This window comes from Delphinus delphis, chromosome 2, assembly GCF_949987515.2.
Source record: "Delphinus delphis chromosome 2, mDelDel1.2, whole genome shotgun sequence".
Lineage (NCBI taxonomy): Eukaryota > Metazoa > Chordata > Mammalia > Artiodactyla > Delphinidae > Delphinus > Delphinus delphis.
In genome coordinates, this window is record NC_082684.1 from 99,099,708 (window position 1) to 99,123,209 (window position 23,502).

A 23,502-nucleotide genomic window follows, 5' to 3' on the forward strand; every position below is an offset into this window, starting at 1 on the left:
CCTGTGAGGCAGGCTCAGCGGGGAGACTGTTTTCTTCTGGACGAGTCTAGTTTCTCTTCACTCTGAACATTTGGGGACGTCAATTAATACCCCTGGTCATTCTGTCACTTATTGTCAGGTCACCCTATTAATCAATCCATTTGTTCCCTCCTTTATTTAGATCATGCTGTTTGTTTTTTTTTTAAGCAAGAAGGGTGATTTATGAGAAAACAGGGAACCTAAGAACAGAGAATGGATTAGCTGTCTTTCCAGAAGACTGGAGCTGCAGCTGGTGAGACATGAGACGCCAGGTCTGCTGTGTTTCTTCCACCCTCCTGGGGCCATATGTTCACTCACCTCTGCTTCCATTTGCACAGCACTAGGTCCTCCTGTCTTTAAGTCTATTGGTTTCTCTCCAGTTCCACTGCCAGGGCCCTGGTCTAAAGTACTATCTTTTGTCCCAGGAAAACTGAAATGACCTCCTAATGTTTCTCCCCACATCCACTCTGCTGTTCTCACTACAGCCAGGGTGATTTATTAAAAATGGAAAATGTACTCAGTGGTTTTCCACTGCTCCTAAGATAAACATCAAAATATTAAGCCTGGGGGCTTCCCTGGTGGCGCAGCTGTTGAGAGTCCGCCTGCTGATGCAGGGGACACGGGTTCGTGCCCTGGTCCGGGAAGATCCCACATGCTGTGGAGTGGCTAGGCCCATGAGCCATGGCCGCTGAGCCTGCACGTCCAGAGCCTGTGCTCTGCAACGGGAGAGGCCACAACAGTAAGAGGCCTGCATACTGCAAAAACAAAAAATCTTAAGCCTGGTGTGGAACTGGACTACGATTCGCCCACATTCAATGCACTGGAGGATTATACAGCCCTGCCCTTTGTTTCTCCAGTCACGGCAAAGGGGTTGATGAACAGGGAAAGAAATGTGAGCACATGCTTCAGAACCAGTGCATGATTTTCCTCTTTCCCTGGCAAAGGCAGTATCCAGATAGAGACTGCTCCATCAACCCGAGTCCAGAGGGAAGATGACACGGAGCAGAGCCTCGTGAGCACGTAGCATGAGTTCTTTGGTCTGGATGAAGGTTTGCTCTCTAGCCACTGCTTTTCTTACATGTATTACATTCATATGGTTTCTCTAGAGAGGGCTGGATTTTGGTATTTCTCTTCCTTCAGGTCAGTTATGTTCTGTTAAATCCCAAGTTGTTTAGGGTCTGGTAAAATAGATTCTCTTGAGGGCAGGCTTCATTAAGAAGAATAAAATGTTGTGGGCCTATTTCAAAACAGTTTCTTGTTCCCCTGCTGGACATGCAGCACACTGTCTCCAATTTTTCAGAGTGAGAACCTGGTAGGAATTCTGAAGCTAAGACTCACAAAAGTGGGTGAGGTTCTAAGACCCTCCCTAACACTGGGCCCCCCTAGAGTTTGTAACTCTTACACTTGCTGCACTGAGCCTCCAGCAATTTGTCAATCGCGGTTCAGGTTTCCTCCCTGGTGTCCATGGAGGTTTCTGCTTGCACATTTCTGCTTCAGTAAATGAGATTCTTTGTACCTACCTGTCTGCCTCTCTGATTTGGGGGCCGGCAATTTGCCTGTGACCTCAATTCTTTGATAGATCTAACAAAATTTACTGATTTTCAGTTTGTTTAGTTTTTACTTGTTGTTAGAATGGCAACTTCCAAATTCTTCACATGCTGAACCAGAAATGAAGTCTGAATTGTTTTTGTTCCTTTATTTCCCTGTGAAAGCTTTGCTTTATTCAATTGTTATTAATAAGTCTTTCTTCCCTTCATTCTTAATTCCTAATTATTTTTTATACCATGATTTGTCTAATTATTCCGTCTTTGATAGGTATTTGATGACATCCAGTTTCACTATTATAAACAATGCTGCAGTAAGATTCACGTATATAATTTATTACACTGATATCTAACTGCTCAGTTTGCCTTGCTTTCTTTTAGTCAGCGAGCATGAGTCATATTTTTAACATTTCTTTTGTGGAGATTATTTGCTTTATAGGAAAGTTAATGCTGTCACTGAATAAAGACTCTTATGAAAAAACTGGACTTCAAGGTGGTCCATCTCAGTATTCTGGTAAAAAAAAATCGTGAAATTTAGTATTATGCTCACTCCATCACTTTTTAACAAATTAGTAATATTTTTTAAAGAATAAAAAAATACTTCATTCATCACAATACAATCTCTGAACAACACATCCTAAACTCAGGCTTATGTGGAAAGAGAGTGTACGTGACAGTTAAGGGATGGGACAGACTCCAAATTTAAATTTAAATTTAAATGCCTCTACTCTTTTTGTTCAGGAAAAGTATGATTTTCTTTTGCCTTTAAAACTTCTGAGTCTAGGGGCTTCAGAGAGGATGAGATATTGCTGTTGCACCTGTTTCTCTTTCACTGTAAGGCTGCATCTTATAAAGATAGTAGAATTGGGCATGGTGCAATAGATGTATGTGTTTTGGGTCAAACATTCAAAGTAATGAACCCATGATAGGGATCTACAACTTTGATTCTCAATAGAGAATATCCTTTGATTTCCCCATTTCCATCCATGATTACGAGTAGAAATTCACCCACGTTAGGAGATGTGGTTCTGCTGATGGTGTCTAGCTTGAACATCAGTAGTCAAGGCTGCCATGTCCATGGGTGGATTAGAGTTGACCTCCTGATGACCTCTGCACTTGGCCATTGATGACGGGAAAATAAGAATTTAAAACAGCTCAGTGTTAGACATACTCATTGTAGAGAGTTTGATTTGGTAAACCTAAGGGAGTACATGGAAAATGGAACAGTTTTTACCATCCATAAAATTTGCAAAATTCTGATCTTTAAAAAAAATAACACTTTTCCCCCATGTATATACAAATGAAATTTCTATCCCTCTTTTTATTTTTAAAATTGCTTCCATTTATCTGATGGACTTATGTTTTAATCTGGGTTCTAAGAAGTGTGAAAGAACATCTTCGTCATTCAGATAAAGAAGCCATGACTTTCTTTGATTGGGGTTCTTTGATTTAATTTTTGATATTAAGCTATATGAGCTGTTTGTATATTTTGGAAATTAATCTTGTCGGTCACATCATTTGCAAATATTTCCTCCCAGTCTGTAGATTGTCTTTTCGTTTTGTTCATGGTTTCCTTTGCAAAAGCTTTTAATTAGGTCCCATTTATTTTTATTTCCATTACTCTAGGAGATGGATCCAAAAAGATATTGCTGCGATTTATGTCAGTGTTCTGCCTGTTCTCCTCTAGGAGTTTTATAGTATCCAGTCTTACATTTAGGTCTTTAATCCATTTTGAGTTTATTTTTGTATATAGTGTGAGGTTTTCTAATTTCATTCTTTTACATGTAGCTGTCCAGTTTTCCCAGCAACACTTATTGAAGAGATTTTTTTCTCCACTGTACATTCTTGCCTCCTTTGTTGTAGATTAATTGACCACAAATGGGTTTATTTCTCGGCTTTCTATCCTGTTCCATTGATCCATATATTTTTGTGCCAGTACCATACTGTTTCGATTATTGCAGCTTTGTAGTATAGTCTGGAGACCACAAGCATGATTCCCCCACCTCCATTCTTTCCATATGTTTATACGGTCTTCAGTTTCTTTCATCAGCATCTTACAGTTTTTGGAGTACAGGTCTTTTGCCTCCTTAGGTAGGCTTATTCCTAGGTATTTTATTCTTTTTGATGCAATGGTAAATGGAATTGTTTCCTCAATTTCTCTTTCAGATATTTCATTGGTAGTGTATTGAAATGCAACAGATTTCTATGTATTAATTTTGTATCCAGCAACTTTACTGAGTTCATTGATGAACTCTAGTTTTCTGGTAGCATCTTTAGGATTTTCTACATATAGCGTCATGTCATCTGCAAACAGTTTAACTTCTTTGGAGAGCTCAGGCAGGGAAGTGTGGAGCAAGGCCAGGCTGGGGTGAGCGGTCCCTGGAGTGGAGCAGGGTTCTCAGGACACACTTTTCTTCCTCTCTCTTTCCCTCCCCCTCTCCTCCCTCCCTCCTCGGTTGTTGGTGGGGGTGGAGGATCAGCCAGCTGGCAGGGGAGGGGGCAGCTCAGGGGCCTGTAGCCCTCTGGAATTGCTGTGGCTTTTCTGCAGTCTTGTGCTTTGGTCATGTCATGGGATTGTAAACCTTTCCTGTTGGGAGCTTTGAAAGATGAGGGAGCTTTGAAAGATGAGGGAGCTTTGAAAGATGAATCATGACTGGGGAGGGTGTAGGGAGGTCCATCAGGGAAATGCCCCCAAACTGATGATGGACACAGCACTAGCAATCAAAATATTGAAATCCAACCTGAGTGAAAACCAGACCCAAGTCTGAGCTCACGCCAAGTACCTACTCCACTGTCAAGAGCTAAAGTGTTACCACCTGGCTTTTTGAACATTATCCCCTCCATCAGAAGCTGCAAGTGTCACTCAGACACCCAGTAGGCTGGCCTCTGCCAGGGAGGCCTTTTCAGTGCTGCCAGGGGCTGAATATAAATCCTGGTTCCTGACAGCACAGGCCCTTCCTGACATGGCACAATCATCCAGAAAAATGATTTGCTAAAGAAGAGGCAGGTAAGACCACACTTTACCTCCAAAGAGAAAGAGAAGTGCTTTTTGTAATCAATCAGTAAACAGATCATAGGGGACGGCCCCGGAAGGAGTTGAAGGTGTAAGGAAGGGGTGAGCAGTAAGGCTAGAAATCCTGAGTGCTATCCTCCGATGGACAGCTCCTGGGAACCTGCTAGAAGCACAGAGCCTCAGGCCCCACAAAAGACCCTGCACTCTGGCAAGACCCCCAGGGTTCACAGTGCACTGGAGTTGGAGAGGCACTGGTCTAGGGTTGTACTGAGGAAATCTAAAGGCCAGGTCCTCCTGATGCCCAAGCTCCATCTCCTTTCCGAAGCTTTCTGAAGGCTCTACCCATTCTTTTCTCTTCATTGCTACTGCACTGAGGTTTAGCCCCACTACTGTGTGAGGTTCTGTCTCCCCAGTTAGACTGTCAGCTCCTCCAAGCAGGAGTTTCTTCGTGTCCCAGGCATCTTGTATATGCCTTGCACGAACAGCAACTAGTCCATCAGCATCACCCCAAACTGTTTCAGGGCCTATTTAGAGGAGTGCTTCTCACATTTAGAAATCATCCAGGGAGCTTTAAAAAACAACACAAACACCAGCAGATGAGAAAAGATGGCTGGCGAAGGCACTCCCCTCCACCACCCTGATTTTTATTTATTAAAAAATTTATTTTATTTATTTTTGGCTGCACTGGGTCTTCGTTGTTGCGCACGGGCTTTCTCTAGTTGCGGCGAGCGGGGGCTACTCTTCATTGCGGAGCGTGGGCTTCTCACTGCAGTGGCTTCTCTTGTTGCGGAGCACCGGCTCTAGGTGCGCGGGCTTCAGTAGTTGTGGCACGTGGGCTCAGTAGTTGTGGCACGTGGGCTCAGTAGTTGTGGCACGTGGGCTCAGTAGTTGTGGCTCACAGGCTCTAGAGCGCAGGCTCAGTAGTTGTGGTGCACGGGCTTAGCTGCTCTGCGGCATGTGGGATCCTCCTGGACCAGGGCTCGAACCTGTGTCCCCTGCATTGGCAGGAGGATTCTTAACCACTGCGCCACCAAGGAAGCCCCACCTTGATTTTTAGATTAGCCCAAACTGGCCACAGCAGGGTGTTAGGACTGTAATAGGCACCCAGGAGCTGGACACCATGCCTTAGTGGGCTGCCAGGCAGCCCCAACTCCTCCACTGCGTCCTCAGCGCTGGAACGTGCTGCTGCTCTGCACAAATCCCACCAACTGACAGGCAGACATCACATCCCCTCTAACTGTCCCAACCAGCAGTTCATCGTTTGCATGTTTGTACATAGGGTTAAATAAAAACGTTAAAGGATGTTGACTTCTGTAAAGCCCTAGAGCCTGGCTGCCTTTAACAAAGCTCTTGTTATTTTTCATGCAGAAAAAAAAATGCACCCCAGATCGCAAATTCTGACAATCAGTGGCAGCACACAGATAACTGTAAGTTTTATTGTGAATTTAAAAACCTAAACATTTCATGAGGACTGGGAAGCCTACCCACAAGATCTGCCCTCCTGCATTTCCAACTCCCACACGTCCAGGTCTCACCACACATACACCCCAATGATGTGCAATCCGCAGCACAGCACGTCCTTTATTTGCACTATTGATAGAAAACTGGCATTTAGATTTCAAAATTTTTATTACAAAATTACCAGCAGTCTTAAGCATTTCAACAATGCTTATGAACTCTACCTTGCTGACACAAACAAAGCTATTCAAAAAGCAGGACCTGTCTGAAGTGGACTCTTGTATGTCCTGAGATCCTTAGAGGCCACCCTGCTCAGGACCCATTTGTGACCGTGTCTTCTTCCATCTCCTCTTCACCATCATCAGTGGGGCCTAGAGAAAAACACAAAGCCGGAAGTAATATCAATTTTAGAGAACGTGCTTGCTCAGTGTGTGAACGCCCATCCGTGAGGCTGCTGTGTGCCAGGCCCTGGGCAAGGTACAAAAGCCCAACAGCGGCCTCTGCCTTGAGGAGTTTAGGGTCTGGAGACCATCTATCTTTGGCAGGTATTGGAAAGGATTGTCAGTTCCTAAGAGGAAGGGTCACAAAGGTGTTTTATGCAAGTCAAACTCTTTGCCTGCCATTCTAGTCAAGCTGATAACTCTTTTTTTTTTTTTTTTTTGCGGTACTCGGGCCCCTCACTGCCGTGGCCTCTCCCGTTGCGGAGCACAGGCTCCAGACACGCAGGATCAGCAGCCATGGCTCACGGGCCTAGCCGATCCACGGCATGTGGGATCCTCCCGGACCAGGGCACAAACCTGTGTCCCCTGCATCGGCAGGCGGACTCTCAACCACTGCGCCACCAGGGAAGCCTGATAACTCATTTTTTATAAACACAAAAAGCTTACACTTTGTGTTTTGTTCTTGCCACTACTATGGGCAAAGAAACTGGGAACACTCAAAAAGATTTAAAAAAGGGGCGGGGGGGGGAATACCTACCACATGCTGGGGATAGTCAGTTAGTGACTATGTCTCTAAATTAAGAAAAATATGGCAACAACAATGAAACAGTTGTTATTTGTCAACAATTTATTGCAGATATTTTAGTCAATGTATTCTGATAAAGGAAATGTTTTAACCCTGTCAATGTTAGGGAAAATTTCTCATGTTTGTTTCTAGTTAGACCCAAACATTACATTTCTAGATACAGGAAGTGCTGCTACTCAGAAGCCTGGGCCCACTGAAATTGACAGAACCAGGAACAATCTCCATCTTCCTGTCCTCAATGTGCCCGCATGTTTAGATGACACTGAAAAATCCAAAGCTAGCCTAAGGCTCAAATAAAACACTTTAGGGGAAGCAAATTAATTCAGTAATTTTGTCATACTGCAGTCCCAATAAGCAATTAGACACAGCTTCCTCCCCCAAGCTGTTACCAGGGAGTCTTGAAAGCCTTTGACAGACCTGTATTGTTCTCAGGACCGCAGACCTCCTCCGGCATGGGGACTGCAGGCCTGCAGTCCCCGGAGGGGCTGGACTTGAGAGCTCACTCTGCTGCCCGTCTCACCACATTCCCCCCCATCCCTTGACCTTGGCTCACACTGTCCTCCTTCAGTCCAAGTGTGCAAGGATCTCTTAAGGCCAGTGCAGTTCCTTGCCCCGAGAATGCCATTCTGCCTTTGTCTAGTTCAGGGGTTCTCAAATATTTTAATTTTAGGACCCAAAGAGCTTTTGTTTAAGTAGATTACGTTTATCGATAGTATGTTAGAAAATTAAAAGTATTTTGAAAAACAGTAATTCATTAAAACAATAAATCTATTATATAGTAACAATGTTTATATTTTTATAAAATATAACAATACCAATATTTTCTAAAACAAAAATATTTAGTGAGAAAGTCGGCATTATTTTCTAGTTTTGCCCATCTCTGTAATGTCTGCCAAATAGCAGCTGGACCCGTGTAGTGACTTCATCATTCCACTTGCTACAGTATGTTGTTTTGATTGAAGGGTATGAAGAAAGTCAGCCTCACACAGACATGTAGTTAGACAAGGGAGGAGTATTTTAAGTCTTTGCAGGCAGTTGTGGATATTCTTTTCTGATACTATGCCCAAACTTGACAGAAGTGGTAGTTGTTTTTTTTTTTGGCCACACCACTTGGCTTGTGGGATTTTAGTTCCCCGACCAGGGACCGAACCCAGGCCCACAGCAGTAAAAGCCAAGTCTTAACCACTGGACTGCCAGGGAAGTCCTGAAAGTGGTAGTTTCTTAAAGGTTAGATTGCAGTGTGGAGTCTGAAACCTTATCAATGAACTTTTCATACTCTCTGACTTGAAAATCCACCGGTTTATTCTGTACTCTGAATGGATGCATAACTCTGTAACATCATTTGGAAAACATTGTTCACTGAGTTATACAGGTCTTCCAAATGTTGACCCATTTCTTTATATGTTATATAAAACAAATCACATTCATTAATAGCAACAATTTCCGCAGAGAAGTCTGGAAGTACTGGGAAACTGTCAAGGTTACAATTGTGGAAAAAAATTTTCCCAGCTTTTAATTTCTGCTTGAAAATTTGATTATCATTGGTAACAAACACTAGCTGCTCTCCTTGAAGTGGCAAGCTCACTTCACGTTGGTGAAGCTGCCTGCCTCTCACCTGAGCCAGCACAAGCACAGGGAGCCAACCACCCATGTAGGCACAGAGGTGCTTTATGCACCCCCATTCCATCGTCACCCAGGAAACCAAAAATGTGTGCCCCAAGGCCCCAAGGACCACACGGATGAGAACCACTGGTCTAATTAACGTCTTACTCATTTTTAGCTTCAGTTCCAGCATTATTTCCCCAAGGAAACTTTCCCTGAGCTGCCAGTCTAGACAGAGGTCCCAGTTACATTCATATCAAACTTGTAATATGCACGGTCTGGGGTAGTTTTCACTTTATACCCAACTGTCCACCAGTCTGCCTGACACAAAGCTGGCATTTACTATCAGAAGGGCTCACACCCTATGCTCAGTGCTACCTACGAAGTATCTTACTTAGTGCTCCCAACAACCTTTTGAGGTTACCATTATCACTATCTCAGATTTAAAGATAAGGACACAGATTTAAGAGTAAGTAGAGATTAAGAAATTTACCCAAGGACAGAACTGGTGAAGCTAAGCTCTGACCCTCAGCCTGTCTGGCTCTGGAGCCTGTGTCCTCATCTGCTAAGCTAGCCTACATGGACAGGGGTCAAAGGCAACACGGTCACCTCCACTGTTCGCTTTCATTCCATGGCTATGAAATAATGTTTGTCTCAACTTTTACAAAAACCCCAGAGTCCTAGAACATAACATTCTTTAACAAATGATTTCTCTTCAAAGAGCATTTAAAGGCATTTTGTGTGGATTAGATTAGGTGGTAATGAGGCACTATTGTAGCATTCTTGGGTCGTAGCATCTAAACTGTTTTGCAATCACTCCAAGTGTACCATTTGTTTTGCAATCACTCCAAGTGTACCATTAATTTGGAAATAAAGACAGAACATTGTTACCTGATCTGCGTTCTCTGCCAGGTATCTGACCGGACTGAAGCAAGCCCTTCAGCCGCTCCACTTCAGCCAAAGTTGATGCGTTTGCTATAGCATTCTGGATGCCAGGAGACAATGGAGACGGACAGTTACTTTCATCTAAGCCTCCACCACCCAGAAAACACTCACAGGAATTCACACCGTCTTTCTGAGTTGGAATATTAAATAGTTCTTTGTTGGGGGAAGAATTTTACTGGCACAGTGAAATCAAGCCCAAAACCAAATCATAAATTTCCAAAATTGGTAAACAGCTATAGACCCTATTATAAGAGAGCAAATAATCGCTGCTCGTGTCCTAAAATCTTAGCTAATTGAAGTACCTATTTGGAATTATGCTACTGGATAATTTAGGAGGCAGTATTATAAAATTAGGATTTCTCATCAAGCAGGATCTTTCAGGTAGCAAATCTTTCAAAGTAAAAATTAAGACAGCATGCAAAGGTAACTAACTGTTCAAATAAAACACATCCTGGGAAAATGAGAAAGACCAGAGCTGCCTCCACTTTGACTGGCTCATATAATTAATTCAAGTCAAAGTCTGGTCCTATGATATCTTTAAGCTAGTTTTTCCTTACACAAAAATACAGCTGGATTCTAACAACTGTGGGGAAAATTTGCAGTGTTTGATTTATTACTTGGGTTATTACATAATTTTGTGTCCTAAACCCATAACAGCTCACTCCAGTCCAAGAATCCTAACACATGATTACCTTGATTGCTTCCACATCCCCTGGAGATGGCCCACCTTTCTTTTTGTCAGTTGGCAAACCAGCACCTGGATTGAAACTTGGGAGGGGAGGGAAGTACAAAACTGTCAAATCCAGACCAATAGAAATTGCTTCTCTTTTACTTTCAAAAGCTTTTGAAAGTAATTCAACCAGTGTAGTATCTTATCTTTGTTAACAAACTGATACAAGAAACTCTCTCCTTCAGAAACACCACCCAGTTCATCTTCCTACAGAGAAAGGAGGACGTATATAATATCACACTAAGACTGAATACTGAAATATTTGCTCTGCTACCCTGGTAGAAATCTCATGTGATACATGGACCACTGATGGTCACGGATCATCATCACGCAAATTTAGTACTGTAGTAGTCACAGGTGTTTCATTTCATTTTGCAGGAGGCAAAATGCCAGACAGATAATGTTTCTGAAGGTGAAGTGGAGTGAAGTTGGACATCCGGATCTTACGTTTTGCTTCTCCTGGCAATATCCTTTGCAAGTTGTGCACCCCGTTTGCCCTTGAACATTTTCTCTGCTTCCTGACGCTCCTACAGCGACACCACACACATAGTTAATGGAAATAGGAATACCACATGCATTTAGATGCATTCCTCAGAAAACATGGAAGAAAACTCCTGGAATACTCTGGGCTGGTGAAAATACCACGAAGCCAATTTCACATTAAAAGGAGACACAGTGGTCGCCTTTCTGGTGAAGGTCCTTGAAGAAAGTTCCCTCTCCGAGTTTCAAGGAGGGGCTCTCAAGGAACTAAGAAGGTTAAAAAAAAAAAAAAAATCCCCCAATAAAGGGAAAATCATTCTAACAATTAAAGGTACTGAAACGTGGATTACATTACACTCCCCACAGGGAGTGCATCTAAGCAGGCCGTCTGCTGTGACAGTGCCCACGGCGGCTCTGAGGCTGTGCCACCTCTAGAAAGGCCAGCCCCACACAAGACAACCGGAACTCAAAGTCCCACCATAAACACCGTATGCGAAAATTGACTTAGCGCCCCCTCCCCATTCTCATTATAAACCAATGATAAAAATCACTGGGCCATTTAAAAAGTCAGTAACGAAAGTATAAAGGAAAACACACCAATCTATAATGACTTACAACAGAGTAATACTTACTTTTAGTTTCACCTTCTGGAAATCCAGTACTCTGACTTGTGGAACTTTATAAATCACATATAGTCTGTAATGCTTCTTATTTGTTACAGGATTCCTTAGAATACTACAAGAAAAGGAACAATACAGTGCCAATGTTGTTCACAGCACAGCACTCAAGAGGTCCATTTTAATAAAATCTAATGAGTCCATGAAGTAAGGCAAAGTTCACTATTCTTCACATTTCAATGTCATAAGAACTTAACACTACGGAAATTTTAACATAGCCCAAAGGAAATACTTTCAGTATTTGTTTTTTAAAGGTACTTTTTACTAACTGATGACTTTAAGATCAAGGCTGGTAATTTTAAAAGACTTTATTGTCACCACCACAAATAATTTCCATACCTTAAATAAGTCAATGATTTGAGAGATGCCAAAGGGTCCAGATCACCCTGTAAAATAACAGCCACAGGTAAGAACACGAATACCACACCCCATTTTGATACTGTGAAACGGTGGATGCCTTTGGAGCAAGGACTGATCTTGTCTTTTATGCATTTGTTTTTCCTGCCCCAGAACCGCACAACACTAGCACATCACAGATGCTTGGCACATTTCTACTGAATACCCTGGTTCATAAATTTGAGCTTCTTAAACTTAATATCTTGGCCACAACAGTTTCTGTCTCAACAGCAGAAGAGACCAAAAAAAAAAAAAAAAAATCATTTCCTGTAGCAAGTTCAAAAGGACTACTGAGCTTAAAGCAGTGATTGAGAAAAGAAAGCAATGTGAAAACTTCTGTAACTTTTGAGCAAGTTGTTCACATAGGGAACCTCAAACCGTGATCTTGGTGTAAGGTGGTTTTTCCTGTTGGTGCCTGGGAGCAACACGGGTATGTCATCTTTGAGGGAAGGCAGCTTTATTCTAGGCGCCCCCAAACCTCTTCAAATAAAATTTTCAAGGACAAGGAGTACACTTAAAAAATAACATATATATTGGGCTTCCCTGGTGGTGCAGTGGTTGAGAGTCCGCCTGCCGATGCAGGGGACACGGGTTCGTACCCCAGTCCGGGAAGATCCCACATGCCGCGGAGCAGCTGGGCCTGTGAGCCATGGCCGCTGAGCCTGCGCGTCCGGAGCCTGTGCTCCGCAACGGGAGAGGCCACAACAGTGAGAGGCCCACGTACCGCAAAGAAAAAAAAAAACAAACGTATATGGGAAGAAGGCAGGTTAGCTTTTGAATCTTCCCAAATTATGTCATAAAACACAGTGCCACAAGGATAGGAAAACCAAAATGTACAGTCAACTACAAGCAAACTAGATGAAAAGGTACTCTGGCAAGAACCTAACACAGAAGCCAGTGAGGACAAACTACTGTGAGAGCTACATGCCTTGCCTGGTGACAACATCCATAAAGGAAGAAGAGAGGAAAGGCAGAGAGGCGTCCAAGAGACCCGAGAACTCCAAAGCGACTGACAGGTACCCAGTTTGAGAAAGGATAGGCAAAAGATAGGCATGTCCCAATAATGAACACATTAAGTGTGTGATGACGCCTGAAGGGCTCGAGCAATCTGGGACTTCACTCCACCAGAAACTGTGCCCTTTCCAGAACAAAGCCCCACATGGAGGAGAAACTGCTAGAACAGATCTGAACTAAGTGGGACAGGGCCAAGAGGGACAATGAGGAAAAAAGTACAAGTAAAAGCAGGAGAGGGCAACACAGCCAGGTGCTCAGAAAGCTGCCACTTTTAAATACCTCACAACAGCATGGGAGGGAGCTCTAAAGCTTGCTACTGGCACACCATCACTAAAGGAAATCTAGAGAACAATCCAAAAAGGAACAAAGGAAGACAAATATTGCCTGACCTCACTTTTATGTGGAATCTCAAGAAAAGTCCAACTCACAGCAACAGAGTTGAATGGTGGTTACCAGAGGCTGAGGGGGTGGAGGAAAGGGGAGATGAGCTATTGATTAAAGAGCACAAACTTTCAGTTATAAGATAAATAAGTTCTAGAGATTTCAGGTACAACATTGCGACTATAGTTAAAAATAACATATGGTGTACTCAATATGATAAAAAAGTAGATCTCAAGTATTCTCACTGCACACACGAAAAGGTAACTAGGTGAAGTGGTGAATATGTTAGTCTGTGGTAATCATTTCACAATGTATACATATATCAAATTTCACATTGTACACCTTAAACATATATAATTTTCATTTGTCCATCATACTTCAATAAAGCTGCAAAACCAAAAGAAAGGAAGAACGGTAAATTTAGTCGCACACACAGACACACATATGGACTGTGCAAAACACAGTGACGTCTTCACGGGGGGGTGGGGGGCGGTGAGATGGTTAAGGTGCCACATTATTCAGGAGGTAGAGGTGCTGGTTAACTGCTTTACACTTGGATAAATATGGGTGTGCTAATTCCTAGGATGCTAAGAATAGAAACAGAGTCTATTTAATAATTAGTTAATCTCTAAACTATCAGAAGGAGAAGTGGAATGCCAAAAAAAAGAGAGAGCAAGCAATACAGGAGAGAAAAAGAATTGCAGATAGATGGAACAAATAAAAAATTCTAGAAAAGAAAGAAGATAAACTCAAATATACCAGTAATTACATTAAACATAAACAGACTATTTCATTTAAAAGTCAGACTTCAGACTGGATTTAAAAAAAGAATCCTATCATATGCTGTTTTCAAGAGACAAATCTAAAATATAAGTACAGAAAAACAATGTAAAGTTAGGATGAAAAAAATGATTATGCAAATACTAATTGAAAGAAAGCTTGTTTTGGTATACTGCAGCAGATAAAATAGACAACCAGGGTAAAACAGCACTAATAAGATGTAAAGAGGGTCACCACACATAAAAGGTTTATTTCATCAGTAAGATACATAAAATTTGGATGTATCAAATAAAATAACCTAAAAATATATAAAACTAAAATTGACAGAACTCCAAGGAAACAGTCAAATCCACTATCATGCAGGATTTTAATACACCTCTTTCGGTGACTGATCGGACAAACAGCCTTCATCTTTGCAAACAGCTTTAAACACAATTACAACACACAGAATATACTGCCCCCATCATGCCACAAGTTCCCTATGAACGCACATACCTCATATAGTTTAGAAAGGACATGCCCTCAGATCAGTGCTTTCTTACTTTTGGAGTCAAGTACTCCTTTGGGAATCTGAAAGAAGCTTATAGACCTCGTCCACCAGGAAAGGAACAATCAGGGAAATAGGGAAGGGAGGGGTTAAGGGCATAATAACCTTAAATCAAGTTATATCATATGAACTTAAACATCCAGTATTTAAGTGAGAAATTTAGGTTGCAAAACAATGTACAGTATAAGCTCAATTTTGTTAAAAATTATACACAGAGCAGAAATTTAAAAACATAAGAATAATCATATTCAAATAGAGAAAATGAAACTTGCCCCCTATCTTATAAGAAACTGGATTTCAGGGGCTTCCTTGGTGGCACAGTGGTTAAGAATCCACCTGCCAATGCAGGGGACACAGGTTCGAGCCCTGGTCCGGGAAGATCCCACATGCTGAAGGGCAACTAAGCCCCTGAGCCGCAACTACTGAAGCCCGTGCACCTGGAGCCCATGCTCCACAACAAGAGAAGCCACCGCAATGCGAAGCCCGCTCGCCACAACTAGAGAAAGCCCACACGCAGCAACGAAGACCCAACGCAGCCAAAAATAATAAAAGAAATAAATAAATTTATAAAAAAATAAAGAAAGTATAATGTTTTTTTTTAAAAAAAACAGATTTCAAATGGATCGTTGATCTAAATGTGGAGGAAAACAATAATTTCTCGAATAAAACTCTCCAACAAAATTTAATGTATGTCACATGTCTAATTTTCTAGTAGTGACATTAAAACAGGAGAAACTAATTTTAATAATACATTGTTTTACCTATTTTCCAAAATATTACCATTTCAATGTCAGTTTAAAAAAATTGATAGTTTATATTCTTTTTTTTTTGTACTAACGCTCTAGAATCTGTAGTGTATTTTATATTCTAGTATATCTTAATTCAAAGTAGCCACTTGTGGCTAATAGCTACCATACTGGACACTGTGATTCTAGAAAACAGAATATGTGAGTTTCTTTATGACCCTGGGGTAGGGGAAGCTTAACAGAACTCAAAAGTACTAATAACAACAGACTGATGAAATGGATTATGCTTGAATTAGGAACTTCTCTATCAAGACCCTAAGAGAGTCAAAAGGTGAGCTAGAGAGTGGGAAGATATTTGCAACACATAACCAAAAAAGGCCCTTTTCCTGAATTAATTAAGAAAAGAAAAAGGATGATGAGATAATTTTCTGGATTTTCCAAGTTTTCTATAAAAGGCATGTAGTACCTTTAACTCCTCCCTGCAAATACGTTTTTCCCCTGTTCAACTTACCAATTCCACAAGACTGTTGTTGGTGAGAATGAGTTCTGTCAGACAGGGCAGAGCCTGATCAAGTCCCTCACCTATACGGCTAAAATAAAAAGAAAAAATCTTAATGAAAGTAAAAATTAAGTAAGCTAACAACTTCATCTAAGCCCTTGCCCAGAGGACTTCAAAGCGGGAAGAACCTTAGAGATCTTTCTTCCAACACTCTAACAGAAGGAAAATGAGGCACAAAGAGGAAACTTGTCTGAGGTCACAGAAGTGGGATGATTTTAAAACCCATGCCTCCTGAAATGCCTCCTGAAAGCTGCCGGGGGCTCCTTCCACTGCTACGCTATCTAATGAGACCTAACACGAAGAGAAAGTCCTGTGTAAATAGACTTACTTTGCTCATCTCAGGACTTGTGTGCAGGTAGCACAGAAATACAAGTGGTTCTGCATTCACAGCTCAAGCACAAGATACACCAACCAAACCACAACGGAATAGTTAACTCATGAGAAATACACCTATTAAAAAAACGCAACTCAACACCCAGAACTTCTTAAAGACATTGTCTATAGACCTTTAATAACTTTTCTCCAACAAAATTTACAGAGATGATGAACGTGGGTCAAAAAAAAATCTTAATTTCAATAAGCAATATTCTAAAAATCAGCTGCAGTTAAAGAAAAACAAATAGCAGAGGATTTGAGGTAGAATGAGATGTTCAGTCAAAAATATAATTGTTGAATTTTATGTTATCTCTTTAATATGACCCCTCTGATAATTTTAATTATTATTTTAGAAATCAACCAAAATATGTACAAAGCAGCATGTTTTTAACTTAAATTAGAAACTTACCATGAACATATATATATACACACAAGATTTCTGAATAAATGCAAATAAGACTAGACCAATGACAAATTAATCTCTGGATCTGTATGAGACAAGTGCAGCTCATTTTCCATTTAAGAAATATGTAGGTTAAAAAGAAAAATAAAGAAATATGTAGGTTTAACTGGCAGTATATACTGCAACTTCTTCAGGGAACTCTGCAACATTTACTCTAGGGGGAAAAAGCTACTTTCCACTGGTAGACAATTACCATATTCTGTTGTTGTTCACTAATAATGTTTTCAGTCTTCTCAACAAAGGAAAACCATCCAGTTTCCTGATTTCATTGTCAGAAAAATCAATGGCATCAAACTGGTCTAAGGTAGCGCCTAGATTTTCAATGACAGGAATTTTATACCCTGCAAAAAGGAGGAAAAAAAAACACCCACACAAATATTAATATAATTAAAAGGCACCTAAAACATTAGCAGCATTTCATGTAATTGGACTCACAGCTAATGTTCCTTCCAAAAGTGTTTACCTAACACCTATGCCGTTGCCAGACACTGCCAGGTACTGGCACATAGTACAAGGAACAAGACAGTCACAAGTCCCAGCTGCCATGAAGCTTATAGTCTAGCAGTGGACATGAAGATGGCGATGGTGACAAGGGCAGTAATGATGAGAATACTTAGTAGCAGTAACTAGTACCTAACAGTTTTCAAGAATATTTACAAGGTGCCTAATGCTGCTCTAAGCAAGGCCCCAGAGCTAGTGAAGTGGCCTAAGAGGACTTTACGCTGTGAGCTGCTTAACTGTCAGCGTCCAAACGTTGTTCACACATGGTGGACAACAGCCCTCAACCTCTTTTGCATCCCACAGGCCCGATTCCTAGAACTCATTGGGATGTCTTCATGATATCATGACAGTTCCCCCTTACTTCACCTCCCCCAGCTCAAACCCAGAGTTGAAAGTCAATAGTTCACACACAATGGTAAATCACCCTGTGGACAACTCAAATACTCCCTGATTTGTCTAACACGGGCATAATTATTGTGCTAAGTGCTCGGAGAAAAAAAGAAGTTAAACGAGCCAAGGTGAAAGCACACAGTGCAGAGCTGTAAGGGCTACATCAAAGTAAGTGCTGCACCAAAACAAGACTCCTCAACGTTGGGGTGCACTTCAGACTCAGAGAGAAGGCAGGGATCACCTGTGCCAAGACTGTGAAAGCGGTCGGTTACGCTTGGGTTGAACCTTTCTCTAAGAAACTTAGTTTCAACAAAACGAAAGTACTGGGTTTTGTCAGCAAACAAAAAAGCAAGCAGAAAGCAGAGCCCGCAGCCGTGCTGCTCCGGCGACCGCGCTTTCCCCGTGGGAGCCAATCTCAGGCCAAGACTAATTATCTTATACCCCGGAGAAGCCGCCCCTTAAAATGCTGACGAGCTGCACGCCGAGGCGGAAATCACTACAGGAACCTAACAGTTCGGGGGCTTCCGCGACCCTTCAGCAGGCACCGGGCAGCGCCAGCCTCGCTCCCACAGTCCGCTCTTTGCAATGTTCTGGTAAAGGGGGAAAAGACGACTGAAGCCAATGAGGAGCATATATCGGGAAGACAATCGCTTTTGTCCCGTACTTCGTCTCCTCGCTCCCTTACCCTGTCTACACTCTCACGACAGCAAGTTAACGCGTCTCGCTCCGCACGAGGGTCGCAACCGCTAGATCGTGTATTTCCCGGTCCCGCAGCGGCTCAGGCCGCGAAGCCCGCCCGGCTGGCCCGGCACAGGCCCGCGGTCCTACCGGAGCATCGCGGCGGCCCCATGTGTGCGGGGAAGAGCTGGGGTGAGGGGCGCCTCGGAAGGGCCCAGAGACGGCTTTTCGCCGACGACAGCGGGACCCAGCCCGGCTCGGAGCACGGGAAGCAGGCCGCCGGCCACGCTCCGGCCCTGGCGCACGCGGCTAGGCCGGGCCGCCTGGCAGGCGGGGAGGCCGGACCGCCCGCCCCCGTCCGACTCACCCCGCAGGTCCAGCTCGCGGTCCCGCACGGCGTTGGTGTACTGCGCCGCCTGCTCTATCAGCTCCGCCGTCAGTTTCACCATCCTGCCACCTCCCGCCCACCTCGCCGCCCGCTCCTCTCGCCGCACTGACGTCCCGGCATGCCCCGCGCCCGCGCCGGCGCCCGCGCCAGGCAGCACCAATCGCCGCCGGCGTGCGCGGGCTGAGCAGCGTCCAGGCCGAAGCAATCGAGGAGCCACGCCCCTGGGCTCGGGCTCCGCTCTGGTTCTGGCTCTGTTCCTCTGGCACCGCCGCGGTCTGCAGGGACCCCGAGTCCAGACAGCTGTGTCCGCAAGTTAACAAAATGTGAAAGCCCCGAAAGGGAACTTTCTCGTGCATCCGTGCACCGTGAGGTGAAAGGGAGGCTGTGACTGTCCTCACTCCACCCGTGGGTCCAGTGATGGGTCCCGGATTTTGGCCCCCGGCGTACCAGATGAGGACGGGCTGGGTCGCCCGCCCCGGTCGAATTTGTGGTTAGGCCTGTGCTCTACAGACAATTAGATATTCATGTTGAAGCCTGGTACACAGGAAAGCGCGCAGATCAGAAATCTGCAGCAGAGTGAGCACACCCGCGTGGCCGCCGCTGGCCGCCTAAACGAACACTATTCGGAAAACCTGCCCGCCTCACCCCTCCCCAAGGGCAACTGCGAATCCAACACCATAGATTAGTTTTGCTTGCTTTTGATATAGACTCATGCAATCTGGTTTTGTGCCTGGTTTCTTCGGCTCTGTGTCGTGCCTGGAATCCATCCAGGTTGCAGGCAGCAGAGGTTTGTTTACTTGCTGTTGTATAGAATTCCATTGTGTCTCTCACACCATAACTTATCCATTTTGCTGTTCATGGACATTAGAGTTTCCAGTTTGGGGCTGTTCTGCATAATGCTGCTATAAATTTTCATGTGCGTGGATCTGATGCACATGCATCTTAATTTCTCCAGGAGTGGAACTAATGGGACATAGGATGTGGTATCGTCGATAGATAATGCCTGACGATCACTGCCAAGAGGCTGAAATAATTTCCACAGTCTCTAGTGGTGTGTTAGGGTTTCCATCACTTCCAACGTCAGCCTCATTGGCACGGTCAGTCTTTTTTTTTTTTTTTTTTTTTTTTTATTAACATCTTTATTGGGGTATAATTACTTTACAATGGTGTGTTAGTTTCTGCTTTATAACAAAGTGAATCAGTTATACATATACATACGTTCCCATATCTCTTCCCTCTTGCGTCTCCCTCCCTCCCATCCTCCCTATCCCACCCCTCCAGGCTGTCACAGAGCACCGAGCCAATATCCCCGTGCCATGCAGCTGCTTCCCTCTAGCTATCTACCTTACTACGTTTGTTAGTGTGTATATGTCCATGACTCTCTCTCGCCCCGTCACAGCTCACCCTTCCCCCTCCCCATAACCTCAAGTCCGTTCTCTAGGAGGTCTGCGTCTTTATTCCTGCCTTACCCCTAGGTTCTTCATGACATTTTTTTTTTCTTAAATTCCATATATATGTGTTAGCATACTGTATTTGTCTTTTTCGTTCTGACTTACTTCACTGTGTATGACAGACTCTAGGTCTATCCACCTCATTACAAATAGCTCAATTTCGTTTCTTTTTATGGCTGAGTAATATTCCATTGTATATATGTGCCACATCTTCTTTATCCATTCATCCGATGATGGGCACTTAGGTTGTTTCCATCTCCGGGCTATTGTAAATAGAGCTGCGATGAACATTTTGGTACATGACTCTTTTTGAATTTCGGTTTTCTCAGGGTATATGCCCAGTAGTGGGATTGCTGGGTCATATGGTAGTTCTATTTGTAGTTTTTTAAGGAACCTCCATACTGTTCTCCATAGTGGCTGAACCAATTCACATTCCCACCAGCAGTGCAAGAGGGTTCCCTTTTCTCCACACCCTCTCCAGCATTTATTGTTTCTAGATTTATTGATGATGGCCATTCTGACTGGTGTGAGATGATATCTCATTGTAGTTTTGATTTGCATTTCTCTAATGATTAATGATGTTGAGCATTCTTTCATGTGTTTGTTGGCAGTCTGTATATCTTCTTTGGAGAAATGTCTATTTAGGTCTTCAAGAAAACACTCCCATTTACCATTGCAACAAAAAGAATAAAATATCTAGGAATAAACCTACCTAAGGAGACAAAAGACCTGTATGCAGAAAACTATAAGACACTGATGAAAGAAATTAAAGATGATACAAATAGATGGAGACATATACCATGTTCTTGGATTGGAAGAATCAACATTGTGAAAATGACTCTACTACCCAAAGCAATCTATAGATTCAATGCAATCCCTATCAAACTACCACTGGCATTTTTTACAGAACTAGAACAAAAAATTTCGCAATTTGTATGGAAACACAAAAGACCCCGAATAGCCAAAGCAATCTTGAGAACAAAAAAAGGAACTGGAGGAATCAGGCTCCCTGACTTCAGACTATACTACAAAGCTACAGTTATCAAGACAGTATGGTACTGGCACAAAAACAGAAAGATAGATCAATGGAACAGGATAGAAAGCCCAGAGATAAACCCATGCACATATGGACACCTTATCTTTGATAAAGGTGGCAGGAATGTACAGTGGAAAAAGGACAGCCTCTTCAATAAATGGTGCTGGGAAAACTGGACAGGTACATGTAAAAGAATGAAATTAGAACACTCCCTAACACCATACACAAAAATAAGCTCAAAATGGATTAAAGACCTAAATATAAGGCCAGAAACTATCAAACTATTAGAGGAAAACATAGGCAGAACACTCTATGACATAAATCACAGCAAGATTCTTTCTGACCCACCCCCTAGAGTAATGGAAATAAAAACAAAAATAAACAAATGGGACCTAATGAAACTTCAAAGCTTTTGCACGGTCAGTCTTTATAATTTTAGCGATCCTGGTGGGTGTGTAGTGGTATTGCACTAATGCTTTGCTTTTCTCTAATAACTAATAAAGTTGAGGATCTTCTGTATATGTTGTCCACTCTTGATATCTTTTGCAAAGTGCCCATTCAAGTCTTTGCCCATCTTTTTCTGTTGGGTTGTCTGCCTTTTATTATTATTCATTATGGGATTTCTTTATATATTCTGGATATGAGTATACTCTGTGGTTTACCTTTCACTTTTTTTTTTTTTTGGTTAAAACTGCTTAAATACCAAAGACCTCACAGGGAGTGGAAATACTGTCCTCACATACATCCTCATTATAATCCATTTTGGTCTAGGAAAACATCTTATTCCCCAAATCACCAAATCATGATCTGGGCTGTAAATTGAATCAAAAGGATAAGAATGTGACTGCCTCTCCCATTTTGAAAAAGAAACAAGCTTTCAAAGGGTCCGATTCAAGAACAGACATCAGAAGGTGAACTTCTTAGCTCAGAAGCCCTGCCCATTGACAGTGTCTTTTGTCCTATCTTGGGGAGGACACTTTTACTATGGTCATGTAGGTCTGGGACCCAGAAAGGGTTTTCTGCTTACTGACCTTTTCACCGTTAATGAAAAGGTGTTGTTTAATGACCAGAAGTTTCTAATTTTTACATAGTTCAGTTTATGTGTATGTGTATTCACGTGTGTGTCTTGAGAAATCTTCCCTCATCTCCAAAATGTTTTTCTGTGTTATCTACTAGAGGCTCAGTTGTTTTATCCTTCACATTTAGCTCTCCAATTCCCCTGGAATTGATTCCTTTTGAACTTTCTATTGAAGCATGATATACATGCAGCAGACTGCAAACTACACACACCCAAGCAACTGACATCCAGATCAAGAACAAGAGATTGCACATTCCAGAAGCACACCTCTTGCCCTCTTCCAGCCACACCCTTGCCCCAATGGTAACCACTAATCTAACATCTTGCGTAGATTGGCTTTGCCTAGTTTTGTATTTATGCAAAATGCAATTGTACCTTATGCATCTCTTGCTTAACCTGTTTGTGTGTAGATGTAGTTCATTTATTCTCGTTGTTATATAGTTTCTCACTGTGTGAATATTCCACAATTTGTCTATTCTGCTGTTGATGAGCATGGGTAATTTTCAGTTTGGAGCTATTATAAATAGTGCACCTACTAGCATTATAATAAATATCTTTAAGTGAACACATATACTGATATATACTTGGAAATAGAATTGTTGGGCCATAGGGTTTACTTACTTTCAGCTTAAGTAGATACTACTAATTTTCCAAAGTGGTTGTACCAGTTTATACTCCTTACTGACGTTTGGTATCGCCTGTCTTTTTAAGTTTAGCCATTCTGGTGGGTTGGTAGTGGTATCCCATTGTGGTTTTCATTCTATTTCTCTGATTACTAACACAGTTGAGAACTTTAAAAAATATATATTTATTGTCCATTTAATTAGCTTTTGTGAAGTGTTTGTTTAGGTGTTTTGTCTGGTTTTCTATTGGGCTGTCCTTTTTTACTGATTTGTAGGTGCTTTTTTTTTTGGATAGAAGTCCTTGTGAGATAAAAGTACAGTAACTATCTTCCCTCTCTCTGTGGCCTTTTCACTCTGTTAATGCTGTCTTTTGGTGAACAGAAGTTCTTAATTTTAACATAGTCTAATATACGAACTTTTCCCTATATGGTTAATGTTTTTTGAGTCCTCGTTAAGAAATCTTTGCCTATGCCAAAATTATAAATCTTTTCTTCTAAAAGCTTTATTGTTTCCCCTTTCACATTTGGATTTGCAATCTGTCTGGAATAGATTTTCATACATACTCTGAGGTAGGGATCAAGATATATTTTTTCCTCATCTGGG

General features: G+C 42.3%; 1 protein-coding gene across 1 annotated transcript; it reads right to left on the reverse strand.

The window, feature by feature from the left end:
- Positions 1-6,140: 6,140 nt before the first annotated feature.
- SNRPA1 (small nuclear ribonucleoprotein polypeptide A') lies at positions 6,141-18,844 on the reverse strand. Its single transcript, XM_060005280.1, has 9 exons — positions 18,691-18,844; positions 16,948-17,095; positions 15,869-15,947; positions 11,833-11,879; positions 11,449-11,551; positions 10,784-10,863; positions 10,299-10,374; positions 9,553-9,646; positions 6,141-6,404 (listed from the first exon to the last, which is right to left on the reverse strand). Exons 1-9 carry the CDS (start codon positions 18,770-18,772, stop codon positions 6,346-6,348), a joined length of 768 nt encoding a protein of 255 aa, XP_059861263.1. The 5' UTR covers positions 18,773-18,844; the 3' UTR covers positions 6,141-6,345.
- Between the last annotated feature and the right edge of the window lie 4,658 nt (positions 18,845-23,502).

Coding starts and splice junctions, on each gene's coding strand:
- SNRPA1 (XM_060005280.1), bottom strand. CDS start 18,772: ATGGTGAAACTGACGGCGGAGCTGATAGAGCAGGCGGCGCAGTACACC. Junction 17,096..18,690: donor CCGCGAGCTGGACCTGCGGG/GTGAGTCGGACG, acceptor TCCTTTTTGCAG/GGTATAAAATTCCTGTCATT. Junction 10,375..10,783: donor ATTGCCAGGAGAAGCAAAAC/GTAAGATCCGGA, acceptor TCCCCTCCCAAG/TTTCAATCCAGGTGCTGGTT.